The following is a 21,063-nucleotide window of genomic DNA, read 5'->3' as shown; positions in this document are numbered from 1 at the left end:
ACGAAGTACCCATTTTCCCCGTAGCGTTGAGCTGGCAGGATCCTTGTTTTCTCCCGATTATCCTTGTGGTCAAGGGTAAAAATTTTATGGGGTGGTTCAATGGGTGTGGATGGATACCGTGCGTGAAACAAACACTTAAGCCAATATTTACACAGTAGGGTTTGGGCCTTGTGAACCCTCTGTAGGTCCCTAACCTCCTTTTTAAAACACAGACACATTTCGGAATATGATAAAGGACGTCTTCGTTTTCTCGCCCCCCCTTCACCCCCGTGAATCCCCGCCCCCTCGCTAGGAAGGAGGTAGGGGGAAGCCGCGATATTTACATTTTTTCTCCCCCAGTTCCTCAGCAGTAACCCCACAGCGCTGGGTTTCGAACACCCTACCCGGATCCCTCTTCTCATTTGGAGTGACCAGAATCCCCCAGTAAATGCCCTTGGGCGTCCCTCTGTCCCTTCGAGGTACCTCTCCCTGCAGTGGTTTCGGGGATTCCAAGGTGGAAGGCCGGCCCAGAAGTCCCTTAGAAGACCTTATAAAAATACAGATTTCCTCACCGTGGCCTATCACTGTGAAACCAAAGTCTGGCTTCTCTATTTTCTGGAGGAAAGAGGCTTGACCAGAAGCCACCCTCTCGAGGGGTCGATCTTACCTGTTAGGTAAGATCTAGCCCAGCTCCGGCGCCCCCTCCTCCCTGGGTCCTCCCACTCAGGGCCCCGTAGCCGCAGTCCCCCCCCCCCCCCCGCCGCCCCCCACCCTCACTCCTGCGTCTTCCCGAGCTCGCCCCCCCGCCGCCGTTTTCCCAGACTCCCCTCGTGCTTTCGGGTAGCCACCCAAACACACCCGCCCGCACCCTCGGCGGGGATTCCTGCGGGCCGGGGGCGCCCTGGGTGGCACGCGGCGAGGACGGCTCTGCGCCAGGGCGGGCGGCCGCGCAGGGGCGCTGCCCGAGCGCTGCGCCGGGGCCCAGCGCGGGCGCCGCTGCGGCACTGCCGGGGGGCGGAGAGGGGCGGGCGCGGGGCGGGCTCGGCCGGGAATGTAGAGACCCGGGCGGGAGCCTCCCGGCGGCGGCGGCGGCGGCGGCGGCGGCGGCGGCCGGGCTGCGGAGCGCGGAGGCTCCGTCACGTGTTTTTCTCCTCCGAGTGAGACGGCGGCGCGGTCGGCGGGGGCCGGCGCGCAGAGCCAGACGCCGCCGCTTGTTTTGGTTGGGGCTCTCGGCAACTCTCCGAGGAGGAGGAGGAGGGAGGAGGGGAGAAGTAACTGCAGAGGCAGCGCCTCCCGGGGAAGAGGCGTCTTCCCCGACTCCTTCCCAAACCTCCCCCTTTGCCTCCCGCCCTCGTCCCCTCCCCTCCTCCCCTGCCGACTGGAGCGAGGGGCAGGGATGAGCCTGTCCCTCCGGCGCGTCCCCAGCTCCCTCGGCCGCCTAGTAGCGTTTCGCGTGGAAAAGGCACTTTCTCCGTCCGCCGAGATGGGCCCGAATGGGGGCTGCAGCGGACCCGTCCGCGGGCGGCAGCAGCAGCAGCAGCAACAGCCGCAGCGCCGCGGTCTCTGCGATTGAGCTGGTATTTGGGCGGCTGGTGGCGGCGGGGCGGTTGGGGGGTGGGAGGAGGCGGAGGAGGAGGCGAAGGAGGAGGAGGAGGAGGGAGAACCCCGTGCAACGTTGGGACTTGGCAGCTCGCCTCCCCCTGCCCAAGGATATTTAATTTGCCTCGGGAATCGCTACTTCCAGAGGGGAACTCAGGAGGGAAGGCGCGCGCGCCTGGAGGGGCAACGCGGGGACCCCTGGCCGCCGCCGCCGCCCGCCTGCGCCAGACTCCAGCCCGGGCGGCGAGAGATGCATCTTCGCTCCTTCCCGGCCGCGGCGGCTGCGAGGAGACTTGGCTCTCGGAGGATCCGGGCTGCACTAGCGCCGGACGCACTGCCTCCCCCCCAGGGCATGAAACGCCCGTAAACTCCGGCCGGGGCCACCTCCTTGGCGCAGCCGCTGCGTCCCCCTTAGGCTGCCCCTCCCCGGCGCGGGCGGCGGCGTGGTGTTTGGAGTCGGGGGTTCTGCCGCCTCCAGCCCTGTTTGCATGTGCGGGGCCGCGGCGAGGAGCCTCCGCCCCCCACCCGGTTGTTTTTCGGCGCCTCCCTCTCCTCGGCGGCGGCGGCGGCGGCGGCGGCGGCGGCGGCGGCGGCGGCGGCGGCGGCGGCGGCGGCAGCGGCAGCATGGCGAGCCCTCCGGAGACCGAAGGCTTCTCGGACGTGCGCAAGGTGGGCTACCTGCGCAAACCCAAGAGCATGCACAAGCGCTTCTTCGTGCTGCGGGCGGCCAGCGAGGCGGGGGGCCCGGCGCGCCTCGAGTACTACGAGAACGAGAAGAAGTGGCGGCACAAGTCGAGCGCCCCCAAACGCTCGATCCCCCTGGAGAGCTGCTTCAACATCAACAAGCGGGCGGACTCCAAGAACAAGCACCTGGTGGCCCTCTACACCCGGGACGAGCACTTTGCCATCGCGGCGGACAGCGAGGCGGAGCAGGACAGCTGGTACCAGGCCCTCCTGCAGCTGCACAACCGGGCCAAGAGCCACCACGACGGGGCCGCGGCCCCCGGGGCAGGAGGCGGCGGGGGCAGCTGCAGTGGCAGCTCGGGCCTCGGCGAGGCTGGGGAGGACTTGAGCTACGGGGATGTGCCCCCAGGACCTGCGTTCAAGGAGGTCTGGCAGGTGATCCTGAAACCCAAGGGCCTGGGTCAGACAAAGAACCTGATTGGCATCTACCGTCTCTGCCTGACCAGCAAGACCATCAGCTTCGTGAAGCTGAACTCGGAGGCGGCGGCCGTGGTGCTGCAGCTGATGAACATCAGACGCTGCGGCCACTCCGAGAACTTCTTCTTCATCGAAGTGGGCCGTTCCGCGGTGACGGGACCTGGGGAGTTCTGGATGCAGGTGGATGACTCTGTGGTGGCCCAGAACATGCACGAGACAATCCTGGAGGCCATGCGGGCCATGAGCGACGAGTTCCGTCCTCGGAGTAAGAGCCAGTCCTCCTCCAACTGCTCCAACCCCATCAGCGTCCCCCTGCGCAGGCACCACCTCAACAACCCGCCACCCAGCCAGGTGGGGCTGACCCGCCGCTCTCGCACCGAGAGCATCACCGCCACCTCTCCGGCCAGCATGGTGGGCGGGAAGCAGGGCTCCTTCCGCGTGCGCGCGTCCAGCGACGGCGAGGGCACCATGTCCCGCCCGGCCTCGGTGGACGGCAGCCCCGTGAGTCCTAGCACCAACAGGACGCACGCGCACCGGCATCGCGGCAGCTCCCGGCTGCACCCGCCCCTCAACCACAGCCGCTCCATCCCCATGCCTTCGTCCCGCTGCTCGCCTTCTGCCACCAGCCCGGTCAGTCTGTCGTCCAGCAGCACCAGTGGCCACGGCTCCACCTCGGACTGCCTCTTCCCCCGGCGCTCTAGTGCTTCTGTGTCCGGTTCCCCCAGCGATGGCGGTTTCATCTCCTCGGATGAGTACGGCTCCAGTCCTTGCGATTTCCGAAGTTCCTTCCGCAGTGTCACCCCGGATTCCCTGGGCCACACCCCACCGGCCCGCGGGGAGGAGGAGCTGAGCAACTACATCTGCATGGGAGGCAAAGGATCCTCCACCCTCACCGCCCCCAATGGTCACTACATTTTGCCTCGGGGTGGCAATGGTCACCGCTACGTCGCCGGGGCCGGCCTGGGCACCAGCCCAGCCCTGGCCGGGGATGAAGGAGCTAGTGCAGCCGATCTGGATAATCGGTTCCGAAAGCGGACTCACTCGGCCGGCACGTCCCCTACCATTTCCCACCAGAAGACCCCATCGCAGTCCTCGGTGGCTTCCATTGAGGAGTACACGGAGATGATGCCTGCCTACCCGCCAGGAGGTGGCAGCGGAGGCCGCCTGCCCGGCTACCGGCACTCCGCCTTCGTGCCCACCCACTCCTACCCCGAGGAGGGTCTGGAGGTGCACCGGGGCCACCACCGCCCAGACACCTCCTCTCTCCACACTGATGATGGCTACATGCCCATGTCCCCAGGAGTGGCCCCAGTGCCCAGCAGCCGCAAGGGCAGCGGGGACTACATGCCCATGAGCCCCAAGAGCGTGTCTGCGCCACAGCAGATCATCAACCCCATCAGGCGCCATCCCCAGAGGGTGGACCCCAATGGCTACATGATGATGTCCCCTAGCGGCAGCTGCTCTCCTGACATCGGAGGTGGGCCCAGCAGCAGCGGCAGCGGCGCCGCCCCCTCTGGGAGCAGCTACGGGAAGCTGTGGACCAACGGGGTCGGGGTCGGGAGCCACCACCCTCACGCTCTGCCACATCCCAAACTCCCCGTAGAGAGTGGTGGCGGCAAGCTCTTGTCTTGTACTGGTGACTACATAAACATGTCGCCGGTGGGGGACTCCAATACCAGCAGCCCCTCCGACTGCTACTACGGCCCGGAGGACCCCCAGCACAAGCCAGTCCTCTCCTACTACTCGTTGCCAAGGTCCTTTAAGCACACCCAGCGCCCCGGGGAGCTGGAGGAGAGTGCCCGGCACCAGCACCTCCGCCTTTCCTCCAGCTCTGGTCGCCTTCTCTATGCCGCCACCGCAGAAGATTCCTCCTCCTCTACCAGCAGCGACAGCCTGGGCGGCGGGTACTGTGGGGTCAGGGCCGACTCTGGCCTCCCGCACATCCACCATCAGGTCCTGCAGCCCCATCTGCCTCGAAAGGTGGACACAGCTGCCCAGACCAACAGCCGCCTGGCTCGGCCCACGAGGCTGTCCCTGGGGGATCCCAAGGCCAGCACCTTACCTCGGGTCCGAGAGCAGCAGCCACAGCCCCCGCTGCTGCACCCTCCGGAGCCCAAGAGCCCAGGGGAATATGTGAATATTGAGTTTGGGGGGGATCAGCCGGGCTACTTATCTGGTCCCGTGGCTTCCCGCGGCTCGCCTTCGGTCAGGTGCCCATCCCAGCTCCAGCCAGCCCCCAGAGAGGAAGAGACTGGCACTGAAGAGTACATGAACATGGACCTGGGGCCGGGCAGGAGGGCCACCTGGCAGGAGGGTGCCGGGGGCCAGCCAGGCAGAGTGGGCCCCACACCTCCTGGGGCGGCCAGCGTGTGCAGGCCCACCCGGGCCGTGCCCAGCAGCCGCGGTCACTACATGACCATGCAGATGGGCTGTCCCGGTCAGAGCTATGTGGACACCTCACCAGTTGCCCCCATCAGCTATGCTGACATGCGGACAGGCCTCGTTGTGGAGGAGGCGAGCCTTCCGGGGGCCACGGCCGCGGCTCCCTCCTCATCCTCCGCGGCCTCGGCTTCCCCCACTGCGCCTCAAAAAGCAGGGGAGCTGGTGGCCCGCTCTTCCCTGCTGGGGGGCCCGCAGGGACCCGGAGGCATGAGCGCCTTCACCAGGGTGAACCTCAGCCCCAACCGGAACCAGAGTGCCAAAGTGATCCGTGCGGACCCGCAAGGGTGCCGGAGGCGGCACAGCTCTGAGACCTTCTCCTCGACACCCAGTGCCACCCGGGCGGGCAATACGGTGCCCTTCGGAGGGGGCGCTGCAGGAGGGGGCAGCGGTGGTGGCAACGGCAGCGCCGAGGAGGTGAAACGCCACAGTTCGGCTTCCTTCGAGAACGTGTGGCTGAGGCCTGGGGAGCTCGGGGGAGCCCCCAAGGAGCCGGCCCAAGTGTGCGGGGCCGCCGGGGGTTTGGAGAACGGGCTTAACTACATAGACCTGGATTTGGTCAAGGACTTCAAACAGCGCCCTCAGGAGCGCCCCCCTCAACCACAGCCGCCCCCGCCCCCGCCCCCTCATCAGCCTCTGGGCAGCAGCGAGGGCAGCTCCACCCGCCGCTCCAGCGAGGATTTAAGCGCCTATGCCAGCATCAGTTTCCAGAAGCAGCCAGAGGACCTCCAGTAGCTCGACTGGACATCACAGCAGGTGCGTTTCATGGTGACAAAGTCAGAAGACAAAACCGCTTTGAACCCTGTGCTGGAATTCTCTTCCTCTTTGCCTAGGCCCCTTTTCCTCTCCTTCCCACTGCTTCCTTAGGGGATGCATTCCCAGGATGGGAGAGGTTAGGGCACACAAGGTGTACTCTCCCCCCTCCCCCCCCCCCGCCCCCCCCCCCCCATGACACTTGGCTGGTGGTCAAATAAACCTGTTGGAACAGCGGCCCAGGAGGCCTTTTTCATTTGAGGTTCCCAAGTGAAATACTTAACCGTATGATTTTCAAAAATATATACCCTACACCAGTGCTGAGGCTTGTGAAGTCCCTATATAAGAACCTTGTTCTCTTTATTGAAGTTTTCTTTTGACTGTATATTTAGGTCAGTCCCTAGAAGGAACAGACGAAAAAATACTGGTTAATACAGGGTCTAAACCAAACCCTCCACTTGAGATAGTTTCTTGGAGCTCTTCAGGGTGATCTTATCAAGTTGCTCCGTGTCCTTTAGTTCTGTGATTTCACAATACCAAGGCAACATAAATAGCAGTGGAAACATCAATTTTTATTCCTGCTGCCCTAAAACGATTCAGGAGGAAGAGCTTATTCAGGCTTCCATATTTAGAGAGACATACTTGCCTGTTTGTGACTCTCTGTAGAAAGTCATTATGGGTGACATTCTCTTTTTGTTCCCGAACCAGGATTTGTGAAATATTATTCACACACCGACCCACCACCTCACAGGCATGGCTGTTTTCATACAGGGTATGCAGTGAAGTCTGCTGGTGTCTGAGACCCATTATTAGTTAAGAGTTATGGAAATTCACCCCAGCGTGTCTGCCTTACCGTTGTCTGTTCTTGCAAAGGCCTCAGGGAGACATCACCCAGATCGTTTGAGGACTACCGCACATCTTCTGTAAAATTACTTAACATTTTTTGTGTGTGGAAGAGAAAGAGTATTGAGCTAGGGGAGCGCAGGGGTCTGGTTTGATTTTGCATTGAATGTTAAAGCGCCTTCGTTTGGGGGGCATTTCTGGTTGGTCTTTAAAGGCAAGAGTAGACACCTCAGTAAATGTGGAAACTTAGCCTGTTACGTCTTCTGTGGCTAAGGCTCTACTGAAAATGAAAAACATTTGTAATAGGAAATCAGCCTGTCCTTCATTCTGTTGAGCCTGTTTTCTGGTGGTCATAATTGTGGGAAGAAGAGAGGAGTGCAGTTTGCAAATAATGTGATGAGTTGGCAATGTAGAAGTTTCCAGCATTTGGAAACACTTTATTCTGACGAACTGATTATCTTGTGATAGTCTTTTTGATATATGCTTCACAGAATGAGCTTTTAAAAGCATTATTCTTCGTAATGTGTGTCCATTCATAAGAAATTGTGCATTGGGTTTCTATTCATAGGTATTTGCTTATCATGTGGCCTCAGTCTCCTTGATTCTAACAGCCTCTAATATTTGACCCCTATCCTTCTCTGTTTTCTAGAACAAGACATAGATATAAAAACATTCCGACTAAGATTTTAGAGGATATATTACACAAAGCATTATTTGATCAGTATTTAACCTTTATTTTCATGAGTCACTAGACGAGAGATTTAATTGTATATATCAACATCAGTTAAAAACTTTGGTTATTTTTAAATTATAAAAAAAAATGCTTAGGGGAAGACCCCTCTAATCCTTTAATCATTTATGCTGCAAAGTGTTTCATTTATAAAGTAATGAGAGTTTGAAGGAAAAAAGAAAAAAACCCAGCAGAACCAGCATTGTGGCCAGAGGGGAGATGAAAGAGGACAGGAAAGAAGAAATTCTCCTCACCTGCTTTCTTCGGTCGAACCGGTCTCTTTTTATGTAGAGTAGAAGAAATAATATTTGCTCTAAAAGAAACTGATGACCAAATAGAGTTTTCATCTTTTCAAGGGGCTTTAAAATGCAAGCCCCTTTACGTGGAGGGCACCTTAAAAACCAACCAACCAAAGCCAAACGATCTTCTGAGCTTTCTTAGGGAGAGTATAATATTTTGGAACATGCATATAGTCATATCCCTAATAATCTGGGAGTAGCAGCACACCATGCTTTCACAGCACCATGGCAGAAAAATTCGACAGTGCGTATTGTACGATGTAAATGGCGAGATGAGAGGTGTGTGCGGGTGTGTTTTCTGCGAGGCACCGAATGCTGCTTGGCCCGCTTCCCATCGTGAATTCTGCTCACCTGCCTCTGCCCTGTTGAGTTTAAAGACAGTCCATTCTCCTCTGAAACACAAAAGCGGACCCGCCCCTGGCAAACAACTTTTCCCAGGAATGAGTATGCTGCTTTGTGAAAACATCCTTTTCCTAACTCCCTCGGCAGTTTCTGTCTTTGCCTGCCTTGCTGTTGCTCAGGTAAAACCCGAAACTGGGAAGGAATGAGGCGCGCTTCCTCCTCACCCCCCCCCTCCCCGTTTTATTAAACATTGCGGCTTCTCCAGTATTTTTCTCTATTAAAGGAGAACATTTGTGAGGCAGCTCAGGAGCTCAGAACTGGTGGTTTTCCTTCTGATTGACCTCATGGCAGCTACCGGGTTTTGTCAACCTGTGTCTCCTCGGAGTTCTGTTTTTAGTTGTTTTCCGGCATCCCCTTCTCCCCTGTTCTTTGTTTCCCATCTCTTGTTTCCTGTTTCTGGCGTTGTCTTGTTGTGTGTGTGTGTGTGTGTGTGTGTGTGTGTGTGTGCGCGCGCGCGCGCCTCATTTCAGAATCTCGCAGTCCTTGTGGCCTACTCTGCAGAGAGTGGGTTGAGAGCCCAAGAAAGAAGGCAGAAAGGACACAGCAGCCCAGTTTTTCAATTTGTTTTTTAGTTTTGAAACTGCAGCTAGGGCACATAGATCAGGCTTTGGCAAAGGCACAGACCCAAGCCACCCCTTTTAGGTCCCCCCCCCTTTTTTTTCTTTTTTGGATCATTATGTTATGATCCCTTCAAAAAAAAAGGGAGGGGGGAGCATTTCTTTTCTTTCACTGCATTTCCTTGGGATTTCAAGGATTCCTACCTCCACGACTACCTCCCTCCTCCTCCCTCCTTCCCTTCCCCTCCCTGTGTGGCCTTTTTGTCTGGCGCATACCGTCTCAGCTCTGGCACTTTCCCGTTTCCCGGGTCACCTCCGCTTCCTGCATTCCTCCCTATTTATTTGGCACTTGGCTCCCCTCCCTCCTCCGAGCCCCTTGAGCCGGGGGTTGGGGAATCTGCAGCGGGGCTGAGGCCGCCCTCACAAACCTCCCACCCCGCCCACCTCCGGTCGCCTGGGGGCGCCGGGCTGCCTGGCCCCGTCCCCGCCCCGCCGGCCGCGTGGTGGTCGGGAGAGCCTGCTGAGCCCCGGCCCCTCGGTGCAGGACTGGCTCTGGGTGGGCGGGGCGGACGGGCGCGGATTGGCTCCCGCCAGAGCCAATCAGCGCGAGCATTGGCAGTACTGCGGAGGGCGCGGGGTGGGGCCTCGAGCGGGGGGTCGGGCGGGGGCGGTGGGCTCGGGCCTCCGTCCGGGGTCTCCGCAGTAGCCCGCGGGCTGGGGCATCGGGGGCGCCAGTCGTCTACCTCTGTCCCTCCACCTCTTCCCTCTGGAGCCCGCGGAGCTGAGCCAAATGCGCGTGTCTCCCCCCGCCACCCCCCCCCCCCACGCCCGGAGGATGTTATGCTCTCAGTCTTATTCGTGCCTCCAGCCCAGAATCCCAAGAATGAGAAAGTCCAACCAGCCCACTGACAGAGGCCGGAAACACACACTTCCTCTTTTTTTTAATTGAGAAAAATCCAGGCCATGACCATGTGACATGCCCCATTTTGTTTCCCTCCTCTCTTTACTACGGTTTACTACGACGCCACGTTCCTTCATCTTCCTGTCTGGAAATCCAGGAGCACGTGGTTGTAGGATTGATTGGGTTGGCTCAAGATTCTTACATTTACGTCCCTTACTAATGGGAGGAAGGAGGGGGGAAAAAAACGGAGGAGGAAGTACAAGTGCTGTGGCTGGCACTGTTTGGGGAATCATTCAGGAAAAACTCATTTGGCTGGAAATTGCATTAGGGTCAACACTATATATCGAGCGGCTGCAGTTCGAAAAGCATGGAGCCAGATAAGATCAACAAAAACTGACCCTTCTAGGCCCAGGGGAGCTCCCAGTGAAATGAAAACGCCGGATATAGCTTGCAAATCATGAGAATCTAGAGATTCATTGCAAGGGCCTGGGTAGGGTTTGGTACTGAGGTTGGGGGAAACGCTGCTTAAGCTCTCAAAACCAGATTTGTTTTTTTGACCAGTGACAGCTCCAGTGAAAGATCATCAGGGGAGACTGGCTACCTTTCCTAAAGCTTGCTAGGTTTGTGTTGTGGCCCTCACATAACCAACAGCATATGAGATATATTACTTGAGGGGATGGAAAATGTGTTCAGATCTGTCCTTTCTAAAATAAAGGAAAATAAAAGAAACCCTCCCCTTCCCCTCTCACCAGCCAGCATCCCTCATGCATCACTGCAGCATAAGCCCCAAAGGCAGCCGTTTTTTCCGTAGGTGTAAATGTAAGGAAGAAGCACCGCCCTGATGTAAATGCCATGCCTCATGCTGTTCTGAGCTGTGGGAGAGTTTCTCTGTTCCAGAAAACTTTGAACATCTAACAATCTTATTAATCTCTGCTCTCCTTGAAGTGGCATTTTAGGTTAAAAAAAAAATCCATAAAAAATTCTATATATTGTAGTCGTTTCTCTGATTGCCCCCCCCCCCCAATGAAGACTATCTCCAATATTACCTACAATAAAGGACTTGCAATTCAAAAGTTCATGTCTCCCCTGACCCTTGCTTCCTCCCTCCCACCCCCGGAGTGGTGAGGAGGTTATCAAAATTTCTGGAAAATAGCATTATGCTATCTTCAATGATGGAATGGAAAAACCAGTTCCTGGAAGCCAGAGATCTTGGGTTGTAACACAGCCTGTGCCCTTCACTAGCTAAGTGACCTTGGGCAAGTCACTTAATTTCTCGGAACCTATTTCCTCATCGGTAACTCGAGAGTTTTGTTCTAAATTATTCTGACCTCCTTTGCAGCACTAAACATAGGAGTATTTTGGAGACAATAACTGATATTCTTTAATGGGTCAGTTGTAATGAGGATTCTTTCTGAAGAAGCTGTTGATGGGTCATAATGAAGTGCATGAGAATATTCTGTTTCGTCCTGTTCTGGCTTTTGGATCACTCTTAATAGTTTTGATTCAGGACCTATTTTAACCTTTCTGGTTTGGAGGGGAGCAGATTTTAACAGACCTTAAGACAAGACCTCCAGACTGCACCAGTCTCAATTTTTCGAAACTTTTCTAGACTGAACTGGGCTCCTCCTCCTCTTTCCTTGTTGAAAACTCAAATGTGTGTGGGAATGCAAGTCGGCTGCTAGTTTCTTGCCTCCCAAGGTCAACTGTTGGAAGCATCCCACCCCACAGTACAGGTCAAGCTTTAACCAATCGATGCCTATGACATTATTCTGTTTCTTCTCTTGGACATCACCCCTTCTTATGTGGGTGGTCTGCTTATGGATAGTGTTTCTCATTTGTACCGTCCGAATCCTTCAGTGAGGTATCAGAGAGGAAACCTGAGAGGGCAAGTGAGGACTATAGGAAATCTTTTACAATTTTTTGTTTCAGCCTTGTTAGGTGTGTGAAAAGGCCTCGTATTTCTCTTGCTGGCAGCCTGAGTGTCATCTAGCTTTTTTGTGTGTTCTCTTTTCCAATCCTTCTGCTACTTATCATGTATATTTCTTAGCTGTATAGTATATTAATGGTTTTTTTTTTAATTTTGGTGGGTTGGTAACTTTAGGATAATGGGACACCTCACAATTACAAGGTTTTGTTTTTTTTTTTTCAACGTTTATTTATTTTTGGGACAGAGAGAGACAGAGCATGAACGGGGCAGGGGCAGAGAGAGAGGGAGACACAGAATCGGAAACAGGCTTCAGGCTCTGAGCCATCAGCCCAGAGCCCGACGCGGGGCTCGAACTCCCGGACCGCGAGATCGTGACCTGGCTGAAGTCGGACGCTTAACCGACTGCGCCACCCAGGCGCCCCATACAAGGTTTTGTTTTAAAGAAAGCTATTCTCTCAATTATTTCCTCATGTTACAAAGTTACTGGAAATTGTATTCAAGGAAAATAGTGTCTTGTGAATTCAGTTTGAAGTCAGTTTCACCCTAAAGATTCTGCAACCCTCTTTGCCACATCTACAATTATATACTTGATTTATTATTTCCTTATGAGTCCGTAGCTACGCGTCAGACTCTAAAAGCTCTTCTTAAAATGTTCTTGAAACATGTTTAGAAGTTGTAATCACGTTGAATTTTAATTTAACAGAATCACATTCTAGTATTGGTATGGGATATAATATTAGTATGCTAATTGCCAACTAATGAAATAGTTGCCCCCCAAAAAGTTATCATAAAGCTTTTTTGAATGATAGCTAGGAAATATCATCTACTTACTTCCATTCTTGTCTGGCAAGGTGGAGATGGGAGTATCTTGCCCGTTCTTGATTCACAGAAAAAAGGAAAAGATAGATTAGATGGGTATAAGGTACTGTCATCTATGGGGAAAGGAACATTTCCCATTTTAATAATATTCTTGCTTCAGGCTCTGCTATAATCTGTTTGTTAAAATAGAGTTGGTTGGATAAACGGTATTTGTGCTTCCTCAATGAGCCAGTGATCTTTGAGTAATAGAGCTTTTAAAAATGATGTGTTGATGTTGAAAAGGCTGCTTTTCTTTTTCAACCCTCTTTCTGTATTTTCATTAATGATGGCAGTGGAATTGAATATGTGGGTCAGGCTATAATTTTAATTGGATCATTGCATCTGTCTTCAAGCGGAGAGGAAATTTTGTGGTTTTATTACCCCCACCCTGAATGTTTTATTGAGTAATGTTTTACTGAGTGAGCATTCATTGTTTTCCTTTTGCCATTCCTTGTGTGCTCGTTTGTTTGTTCCCCACTCTGTGTCGTACCTTCTGCCATTTACTCCTGGTCCTGTTTGAGCCAAACCCACATACATTGGATGCTAATTGGTTGGGCTGTAAAGAAGATGCCGGTAAACCCAAGTTCATAAACTTTTCCCCCTTGTTTTCTATTGACCAAAAAATACTTGGATGCGAGTTCTCTGATCCGCCCTGACATATTTAGGTCATGCTGCTGAATGAACAGTATCACTTAATCTTGAGAAATTGATAGTTGTGTTATGTTTGTTGAAATGATTAAAGAGACATCCCCCCCCCTTTTTTTTCTGTGAACGTGGATAGTGTGGCAAACAAATTATATTTTGCACAAAAAGTCATGATGCTTCTTTTTAGGAAAGTTACAATCCATGCGAGGTGGGCACAAATTTGAGAAAAGACATTTATAAAAATATGACAGTTAAAGGTCTGCAAAATATTCATTAGTTACTCTGTCTTCAACTGTTATTTGTCTTTTATTCTCTCATGATCATTTCCTTGCTCCCTTTTCAAATTATTTGAAGGGCTCATTAGGATACCAGAAAATAATCATACTTACCCTTAAATTTTAGGGATTGTGGAGATAATCAGAAGAACTTTAGCTTCTCTGGTGCAAGACCAGAGGCCGCCTACCTCCCAAACTCAACATACATGATCTGCCCTCGGCCTAACAGGCCCCAGACCATGTTTTCTTGCTGGCCCCTCTCCCTCTTTTCCTCAACATACACCACTGAGCACCGATGGTGTTCCAATAGCACATATTTTCTTGTAAGCCGATGGGAGTGGACCCATGAAAGTGGAGGGGGGGGGGGAAAGGTGGTGAAGGCAGTTCAAGTAATTACCAAACTTCTTACGGCACAGCTTATCTGGGGGAAAAGAAACAAACCAAAAAACAAGATTCAGAACATGAAATCCATGAAAGTCAGCATTTTTCATAGCCTTACGGGGTGAATGTGCCCATCTACCTCAAAGGATTATGCTTTTCTCAGCGCTTCTAACCCTGCCTTCCTGGCTGGCAGTAACACCAGCATAATTAAATAGCTTATAAGGCTGTTGAAACTATTTGGAAGAGTGGCCCATTTTTGGATATTCAGCCGGCAAACGTAATATTAGCAAGAAGCAAGAGAAAGATCTCTTTGGCTCTTTTGTGCAGGCGAAGCGGCCAGGAGAGGGGGTGCAGGTGTTACAGGGACCAGAGTTCATGAGGACTTGCTGGAGGTTGGGCCGCATTACGAAGCCTGGGGTGAAGGTGGAGGCTGCAAAAGAAATTGTAAAAGTCTTTTCTTTCCGTCTTGTCTTCGAAGTTCTATCATTCAAGGACTTCCCCCCCCCCCCTTCGGGTGGGTGGTTTTTATTTTTAGTAGTGACAGGCTTTAACCCTCTGACCTCTGGTTCCTGTGCCTGCTTCTGGCTGGAAGTATAATCTCCTTTGAGGTTTTGTCCTTGCTGTTTCTTCCGTGTGTTCCCTTGCACTCTCTCTGCTTTGATGATGGGCAGTCGTATTTGTTTTTAAGGTTAGAGTCGTTTCTTACAGGAACAAAAAAGCATTTCTTTTTTAAGACCACCAAGTCTTAGGAATGCTTGCCGGATCTAGTCACGTTATTTAAAAAAAAAAAAAAAGTGTCGGTGTGGGTAATTCGTGCGCGTGCTCTAAGTTTCAAGCAGTTGAAAACATTTTTTTTTTTTGTTTTTTTTAAGGTATGAAGTGAAAACTAAGCTTCCCTCCTGCTCTTGCTCCCCAGGTCGCCTTCCCCTAGGCCACCATCAATGCTGGATTTTGTTTATGTTTCCAGAGATGAACTGCTCATAAATTTTGAAGCTTAGTAATAGGGGGTTGGTTAAATGCCCAACTGCTCCAAGTCTTCCATGGAAGAACATGCTCAGATCCCCCGTTTTTGCACCGAAGGAACACAGCAGAGAGCATGCCTCTTACAAGAGACTCACTGCCTTTTTTGTTAAGAGGAAAAAAGAAAAGTACTCTTTACTTTCCTTGCCTCTTGTGACTCTTCAGGACGCAATATAAAAAGCATAATCTAGTGTAACCCAGCGATGGAGGGAAAGCATTAGTTAGGAAATGATCTGCTTTTCTGATTTTGAAGCATTTGTGCAAATTGATTATGAAGGGAAAAGGGTCTCAGTCTTCAAAGTGCAAGTCTTTATTATTCTGTTTTCTCCTCGGGGCACTTCCATGGTAGCTGGCCAGCATTTCCCCGCCCCCTCCAATGGAATGAACAACTAGTTCTTAATATAGTGTGGTAGGATTAACTATAAAGGTTAACGATCCTTTTGAAGGCTTTCTGGTCACCCAGGTCTCCTGTTGGTGAGAGTTCAAAAGAATTAATACTTTCTATTGGAATGGTCTGAAAGATTGGGGAAACCACTTCAAATTCTGGGAGCAGGTTACTTTAGACATCATAATCGCATGTAAATAATACAATAAATTGCTTTCGTGATTTCCTCCCCTAGTAACTTTGGAGAAAGTGAGTGGAATCTGTTCCGTCTCCTGAGGAAATGTGTATCACTGTGTGTATGACAGAGATAATCTCTACTTTGTACCAGAGAGGCAGCCTAATGGTTAGACACATTTATGGCTGATGTCCTTCCTGATTGTGGTCCAGGTACGGTATGAATAGGAAGGGGCAGTTCTCGATACAAAATAGAAACTTTCGAGAACACGAGAACAGATAACATTTAAGTCGTAATTACCAATATTTTTTTATCATTTTTGGTGACTTGTTAATAAGAATATGCTAAAGGCAATAATACCGGGTTTTCTTCCAGATCCTCTGGAGTGAGGGATGAAATACAGCATGCAGGAATTTTTAAAACAGCTGTTAAAGAATTTAATATAGGAAGCAAGCTAATTTCTTAGGTGTATGCATCATTTGCCTTCATTAGGTGTACGCATCATTTGAGCTGTAAGAAACCACCCCAAGACCTGTTGCCTTAAGATATCTGTCATTTGTTAGATCCCAGTCCTGAGGGCTGGGGAGCTGGGCTGCGTTCAGCCGGGCAGTTCCTGTCTCACCTGGGTAAACTCCTGTGGTTGCAGTTGGTGGACGGTTGGCCGAGGGCTGGTTGGTTTACAGTGGTTTCCCTTACTTGTCTGGTGGATGATGCTGACCGTTGGTGCCTGCTGTTGGTTGAACCAGAGCAAGCTAACCCAAAGTTCGAGCAGTCCTTGGGTGAGCAACCAGCCGCAGCCAGAGGGGGCAGGAGTGCACAAGTACTTTTCAGTGCTCTGCTTACACCACTTTTGCGACTCTCCCATTGGCCGGAGCAAGTCACAAAGCCGTGCCCAGTTTCAAGGGATAGGAAAGTAGACACTACTTCCTGATGGGAGAAGCCATTGTTTCTGACTTCTCCAATGTATGAGCGTATGCATACGTGCAGTTGTTCATACCATCATTGACCATTTATCAGTTGCATGTTGAACATTTAGAATAAGGTTATTCTTAAATGTGTATAATGAACAGGCCTAGCTTTGGGTGAAACATCCCTGATTCCCTTTGTATGAAGTGTTATCGCTTTTTTCCTTCTAATTTTTCTTTGAAAAACACAAAAGCTTAGAAGGTCTCCACAAACTTTTATTGAGTTCATACTGTGAGCCGGGCACTGGGGACGGAAATAGGTGTGCCCCTGCCTTCCTGGTGCTTGTAGGAGGCAGAGAACAAAGACGTAAACAAGGAATTTCATTGCTGCAGAATGTGGTACGATGAGAAAGAAGGACACGGTGTTACGGAGTAGAATAATGGGAACCCACTTTAAATGTGGGGACAGGAAATGATTTGAGAAAATAGTACAGAATATGGCTCTATCATTCAGGTTTGTGAAAGGAGAGCAAATATTTTTATACCACGTGGTCATGGGCCAGGTGCAGATTCAGATCTTTTTTTTTAAGAGTTTGATTTCCCCCTTGAGATAGGCCTCTTATGGGATGAGTGAAAGCTGGAAGTTCACCTCTAAGAAAAACATGAAAAATGACTCCTGAGGTTTCTAGTAGCAGAGGCTGTTGTGGACTACACTTTCTAACAGTCCTCAGGCCGTTCACACAGTCTTGGCGATGAAATGGGGTAGTGGGAAGGGGCCCAAAGCCACAGGGCATCAGGCATCTTCCCTCTGCCCCTTCACCAACACCACCCTCTCCCCACGTATGTGGCAAGCTGCACCAGAGCAGAGCTTGTGCAGAGAACTAGACTTTTAGTGGGGAGTGGTGGAGAGTAACGGGTGAAGTGGAGTCCAGGACTTTTCGACGGTTTGAAAGAGATTTTCCCACCTGAGCACAAACGTAGACTTTGGTAACGCAGAGTTGCTGGTTCTTGGGGAGCAAATGCTTGATGGTTGGCAGTATCCGAAGGCCAACCCTGTCCCAGATCTCTTACCAGGCAGCATTTCCATTTTTCTTACACCAGAGCCTCGAATGCCTTAAAGGTTCCTGAGGTCAGAGAACAAAACAAAACTGGGACACTGGGTAACCTATGTCATATCGGGAGTAGGGAAGGGAGATCCCTAAAGTGTTTTGAGGGGCTAGTTGAGTGGTGTATTTATATCCTGATCTTGACAGCTTGCACCCACCCCCCAGCTCCTCCTTGGCCTGCCCTCTGCCCCCTTCCCAATTCCAGCACACTCTTTGAACCGCAGTTAACAATACCTTCCTTTCAAAGCTGATCTCCTTCCCTCTGGTTAGATTAAAGTATATAAATATTACATTTTTTCCCCTAAAGAATGGGTAATGACTTTACTTCTGAAAATATTTTACTTTCGCTGGGAGCGTACCCTGGAAGTCGTTGGGATCATAATGAAAACTTTCCCTTTTGCTAAGCTTTTCGTGTGTGTGTGTGTGTGTGTGTGTGTGTGTGTGTGTGTGTGTGTTTAGAGGCGAGGAGGGCTGGGGAGTGGAAACTACATTCCAATAAAAAGGGTTACATTCCTAAAACGAGGTCTTTAAAAATATTTTGCAGCCTGAGCCTTTGGTCCCTCACAAGTTCCTACAAGGGACAACCTTCAGACAGTGTATGGGCTTGTTGATTCTCGGGCCTTTGAACTGTGTGAGGAATGTGTCTCAAGACGGAAAAAGGAATGACTCCTGCTTTTAGGCTCTAGCCTGAAAGCTGGAAGAATGTTATTGTGTCTTCAAAGCCTGCTTCCCACCACGCTGTATTAGATGGGTTCTTGGAAAGCGTCTTTGCATGATCAAGTGTACAACAAAAGCCCGTGCCACCCAATTTGATCTAATTCAATGGCTACTTTTAGGTGGGTTTTAAATTAATGTGTCTCTTCTGTAAGAATACAGCCCCATTCCTCTGCTCCCTCTTTACCCCAGTTGAGATGATTTATAGTGACTCACTAGATTAGGAAACTTGAGGCCTTCCTTTTTGGGGGGGGTGGGGGAGTGGGGATTGGGGAGTGGGGAATGTTACTTTAAAAAAAATAGTGGCAGTGGTATTTCGGAAGGTAAAGAGTTCTTAGCTCTGTAGAATTGAGAATAGATTTTCACTGAAGGTAAGTCAGATTGAATTTGCATTGTAAAATCAGTACATTTAAATGATCACAGAAAACATGTAGAGTATTTTATTTGCCTGGTTCAAGTGTACCTGGCACCCTCCCTCTCTCCTTTCTTTCAGAAATTTTCCCTCTTCCTGTGATGGTGGGAAAACCCTGGTGTCCAGGCACTCGGGCACTCTTACCTACTAACAATTGTGAGCTCTTTGAGCGTAGACTCCAGTATCTGAAGAGGGAAGGGCCCACAAGACACTTGGCCAGATTAAAAACTTGTTCATCAACAGTTCAGGGAGCAGTTATTGAATCAAGGCAGGGGATAACTTTAGAAAAAGTCTCAAACAAAAACAATGCTGTGGGTATATTTTGAGTGCCTCCAACCATTTCATTCCCCAGATATCTTAAAAATCAAATTCAGATTTACCATTGTGTTAAAAATAATCAAACCAAATTACAGGAGCTCTTGCAATCTGATATGACCGGATATGAAAAGCTTGGGTGAAATTAATTGCAGCCTCATCATTCATATGTCTGAAATGCTGGGGTGCTTCCTCTGTTTCCCCCAAACCCTTCTTTTAAAGATTGATGGAAACTTTGCTTTGTTTTGACAAGATTTATTTCTCTGCTTCCAACAGGAGTTTAACCAATTTTTAGTCTACTGAGAGAGTTCTTGTGATGTTAATTGTAGTTTACTAATCTAGGTCAGAGCTTACTTAGCATTCTCACTGATGAGGTTTAAAAGTATCAAAAGCAACGAGAAAATTATTTGAAAAATAATTATTGTATCACCATTACCTCTGCCTTTACAATGAGGCTAGTTTGTTCTCTGTGCTTATTCCTTTTCTTCTTCCTGAGTATATCTTTGCTAATTAGCCCTTCTACTAAAATACTGGGACGATCTGGGGAAAGGAATTAAATTTAAATGAGTCCGTTCTGCCAGTGTGGCACGTGTTAGCTACTCTGCTACAATGTTATCCTGGGTCTGGGAAGTTGAACTTAATTGCCAAGGTAGGAGACTGCTCCCCCCCGCCCCCGGGTTCTGTTTCCACACTCCATTGAGGCTGGGCTGGTTTGATGGCCACAGTTCTAGGACGTGTATTGTAAACTAGTGTATCAGCTATTAGAGCAATTCTTCTTCAACATTGCTTTTGCTATTTCAAGTATGAAGCTAAAACTTAGAATCTAAGCAATTTTACACCTAGCAACACCAGTTGTCACCCTTTGTTCTGAAACCCCAAATCTGTAATATAAATGCCTTCTGTTTTATTCTGAAGAGTATTTCCATTTTCTTGGCCAGTCATTTGACATTTATGCTACTTTCTAAATAAAACCTTGCAGTGTTTCCCAGCAGGTATATGCATCTGGTATTGGGCTAGGCTATTTCTGGCTCGACCAGCGTGGTTGACTGGGTTCGAATGCTTCATGCAGTGAGTTTGGCATTTGGTAGATACTGTTTGTTGTCGATACTGAATAAATGAATGTGGGGCCATATGTTTTTAAACCACAGTATGGGAAGTATGCCAGCACTTTATTTATCTGTAGACCAGAATCATATTCTGTTCAGGAGGACAGAGAGTGTTTCTCAACTCCATTGCCACGGCCTCACACTTACTTGGCGGGTACTTGTCTTAAATGTTTCCATTCGTTCCATAATCAAGCTGTTGTAATTAGCAAACCTGGATATTTGAAGAAAGCATAACTGGTCATGAAGACAGTGGTGAGGAATTGCCAAAGGCTCAAATGTTTGTAGACCAGACGTGAGAGAATGTTTTAGTTAATACAACAAGGAGTTAGTGGGTTTCTGCTGAGTGCCAGGCATAGTCCTAAGTTCTGGACTCACAGCTGTGAAGAACAGACAGCCATTCGGGCCCTTGTAGAGCTTCTTTTCTCACGGACAGGTTGAGGGAGTAAGCTGTCAAGGATCAGCTTTCCCAGAGGACAAAGGAGACCCACTGAGAGATGTGACAAGGGCTTCTGGCCCCCCCTTTATGGACTTGAGAGGTTGACAACATTGATTTGTACACACACTTTTACCTTAAAACTCATCACAGTCCTTTTGCCTGGATGTAAATACATCATTTGGACTCTTTGTGGCTTATCAGTCATGACTAAGTTTACCTTGTGACTCACAAATGCAGCAAAGTCCGATTTTTCTGCTGTAATAGGGCTGTGTATGAGAGAGAAGGAAGTAAGAGTTGAAGTTGATGTGTCTCCGCTTGGAAGAGATGGTCTTACACGTAAAGTCAAGATCTGGAGCAGATGACAATGAGGGAAAAAGGGCGAGGGGTATTGATATCTCTGGGGGTCATGGCAAGGATGGGAACTGGCCATAGGTATGGCCACCATTGTGTGTTGGGCCACAGATCTGTGTTGGTGTCATGAACGAACCATAGCTCATGTTGCGATGTTGACTTCAGTAATTTTCCCTGGGTGTCAAAACTTTTCTTTTGAACACCAGTGTGCAACACTGGTGATGTGTAATACCAATCCTTTTCTGAAATTTTGTCTGGAAATTCTGTTGGAAAAGTATTTAGTATACTTTCTCTATGCTTATTACTTGTACAAAATGTTTGGGAGGAAAGACCAAAATCTTGAAACTACTCCTATATAGAAAGATTTTATTTTTATATTATTGTGCGTT

The 21,063-nt window shown here is 50.3% G+C and overlaps 1 protein-coding gene across 1 annotated transcript in view; it reads left to right on the top strand.

Annotated features, from left to right (window-relative positions):
* Positions 1 to 1,037: 1,037 nt before the first annotated feature.
* The window catches only part of IRS1 (insulin receptor substrate 1), a 63,529-nt gene continuing 43,503 nt past the window's right edge, over positions 1,038 to 21,063 (top strand). Inside the window, exon 1 of the mRNA XM_043578005.1 lies at positions 1,038 to 5,934. Coding sequence (XP_043433940.1) covers positions 2,203 to 5,913 — 3,711 coding nt within the window. The 5' untranslated portion in view covers positions 1,038 to 2,202 and the 3' untranslated portion in view covers positions 5,914 to 5,934. The remainder of the gene's footprint in view (positions 5,935 to 21,063) is intronic.

This window comes from Prionailurus bengalensis, chromosome C1, assembly GCF_016509475.1.
Source record: "Prionailurus bengalensis isolate Pbe53 chromosome C1, Fcat_Pben_1.1_paternal_pri, whole genome shotgun sequence".
Lineage (NCBI taxonomy): Eukaryota > Metazoa > Chordata > Mammalia > Carnivora > Felidae > Prionailurus > Prionailurus bengalensis.
Note: the sequence above shows the minus strand (reverse complement) of the source record. Positions and strands in the feature narration are given on the sequence as shown.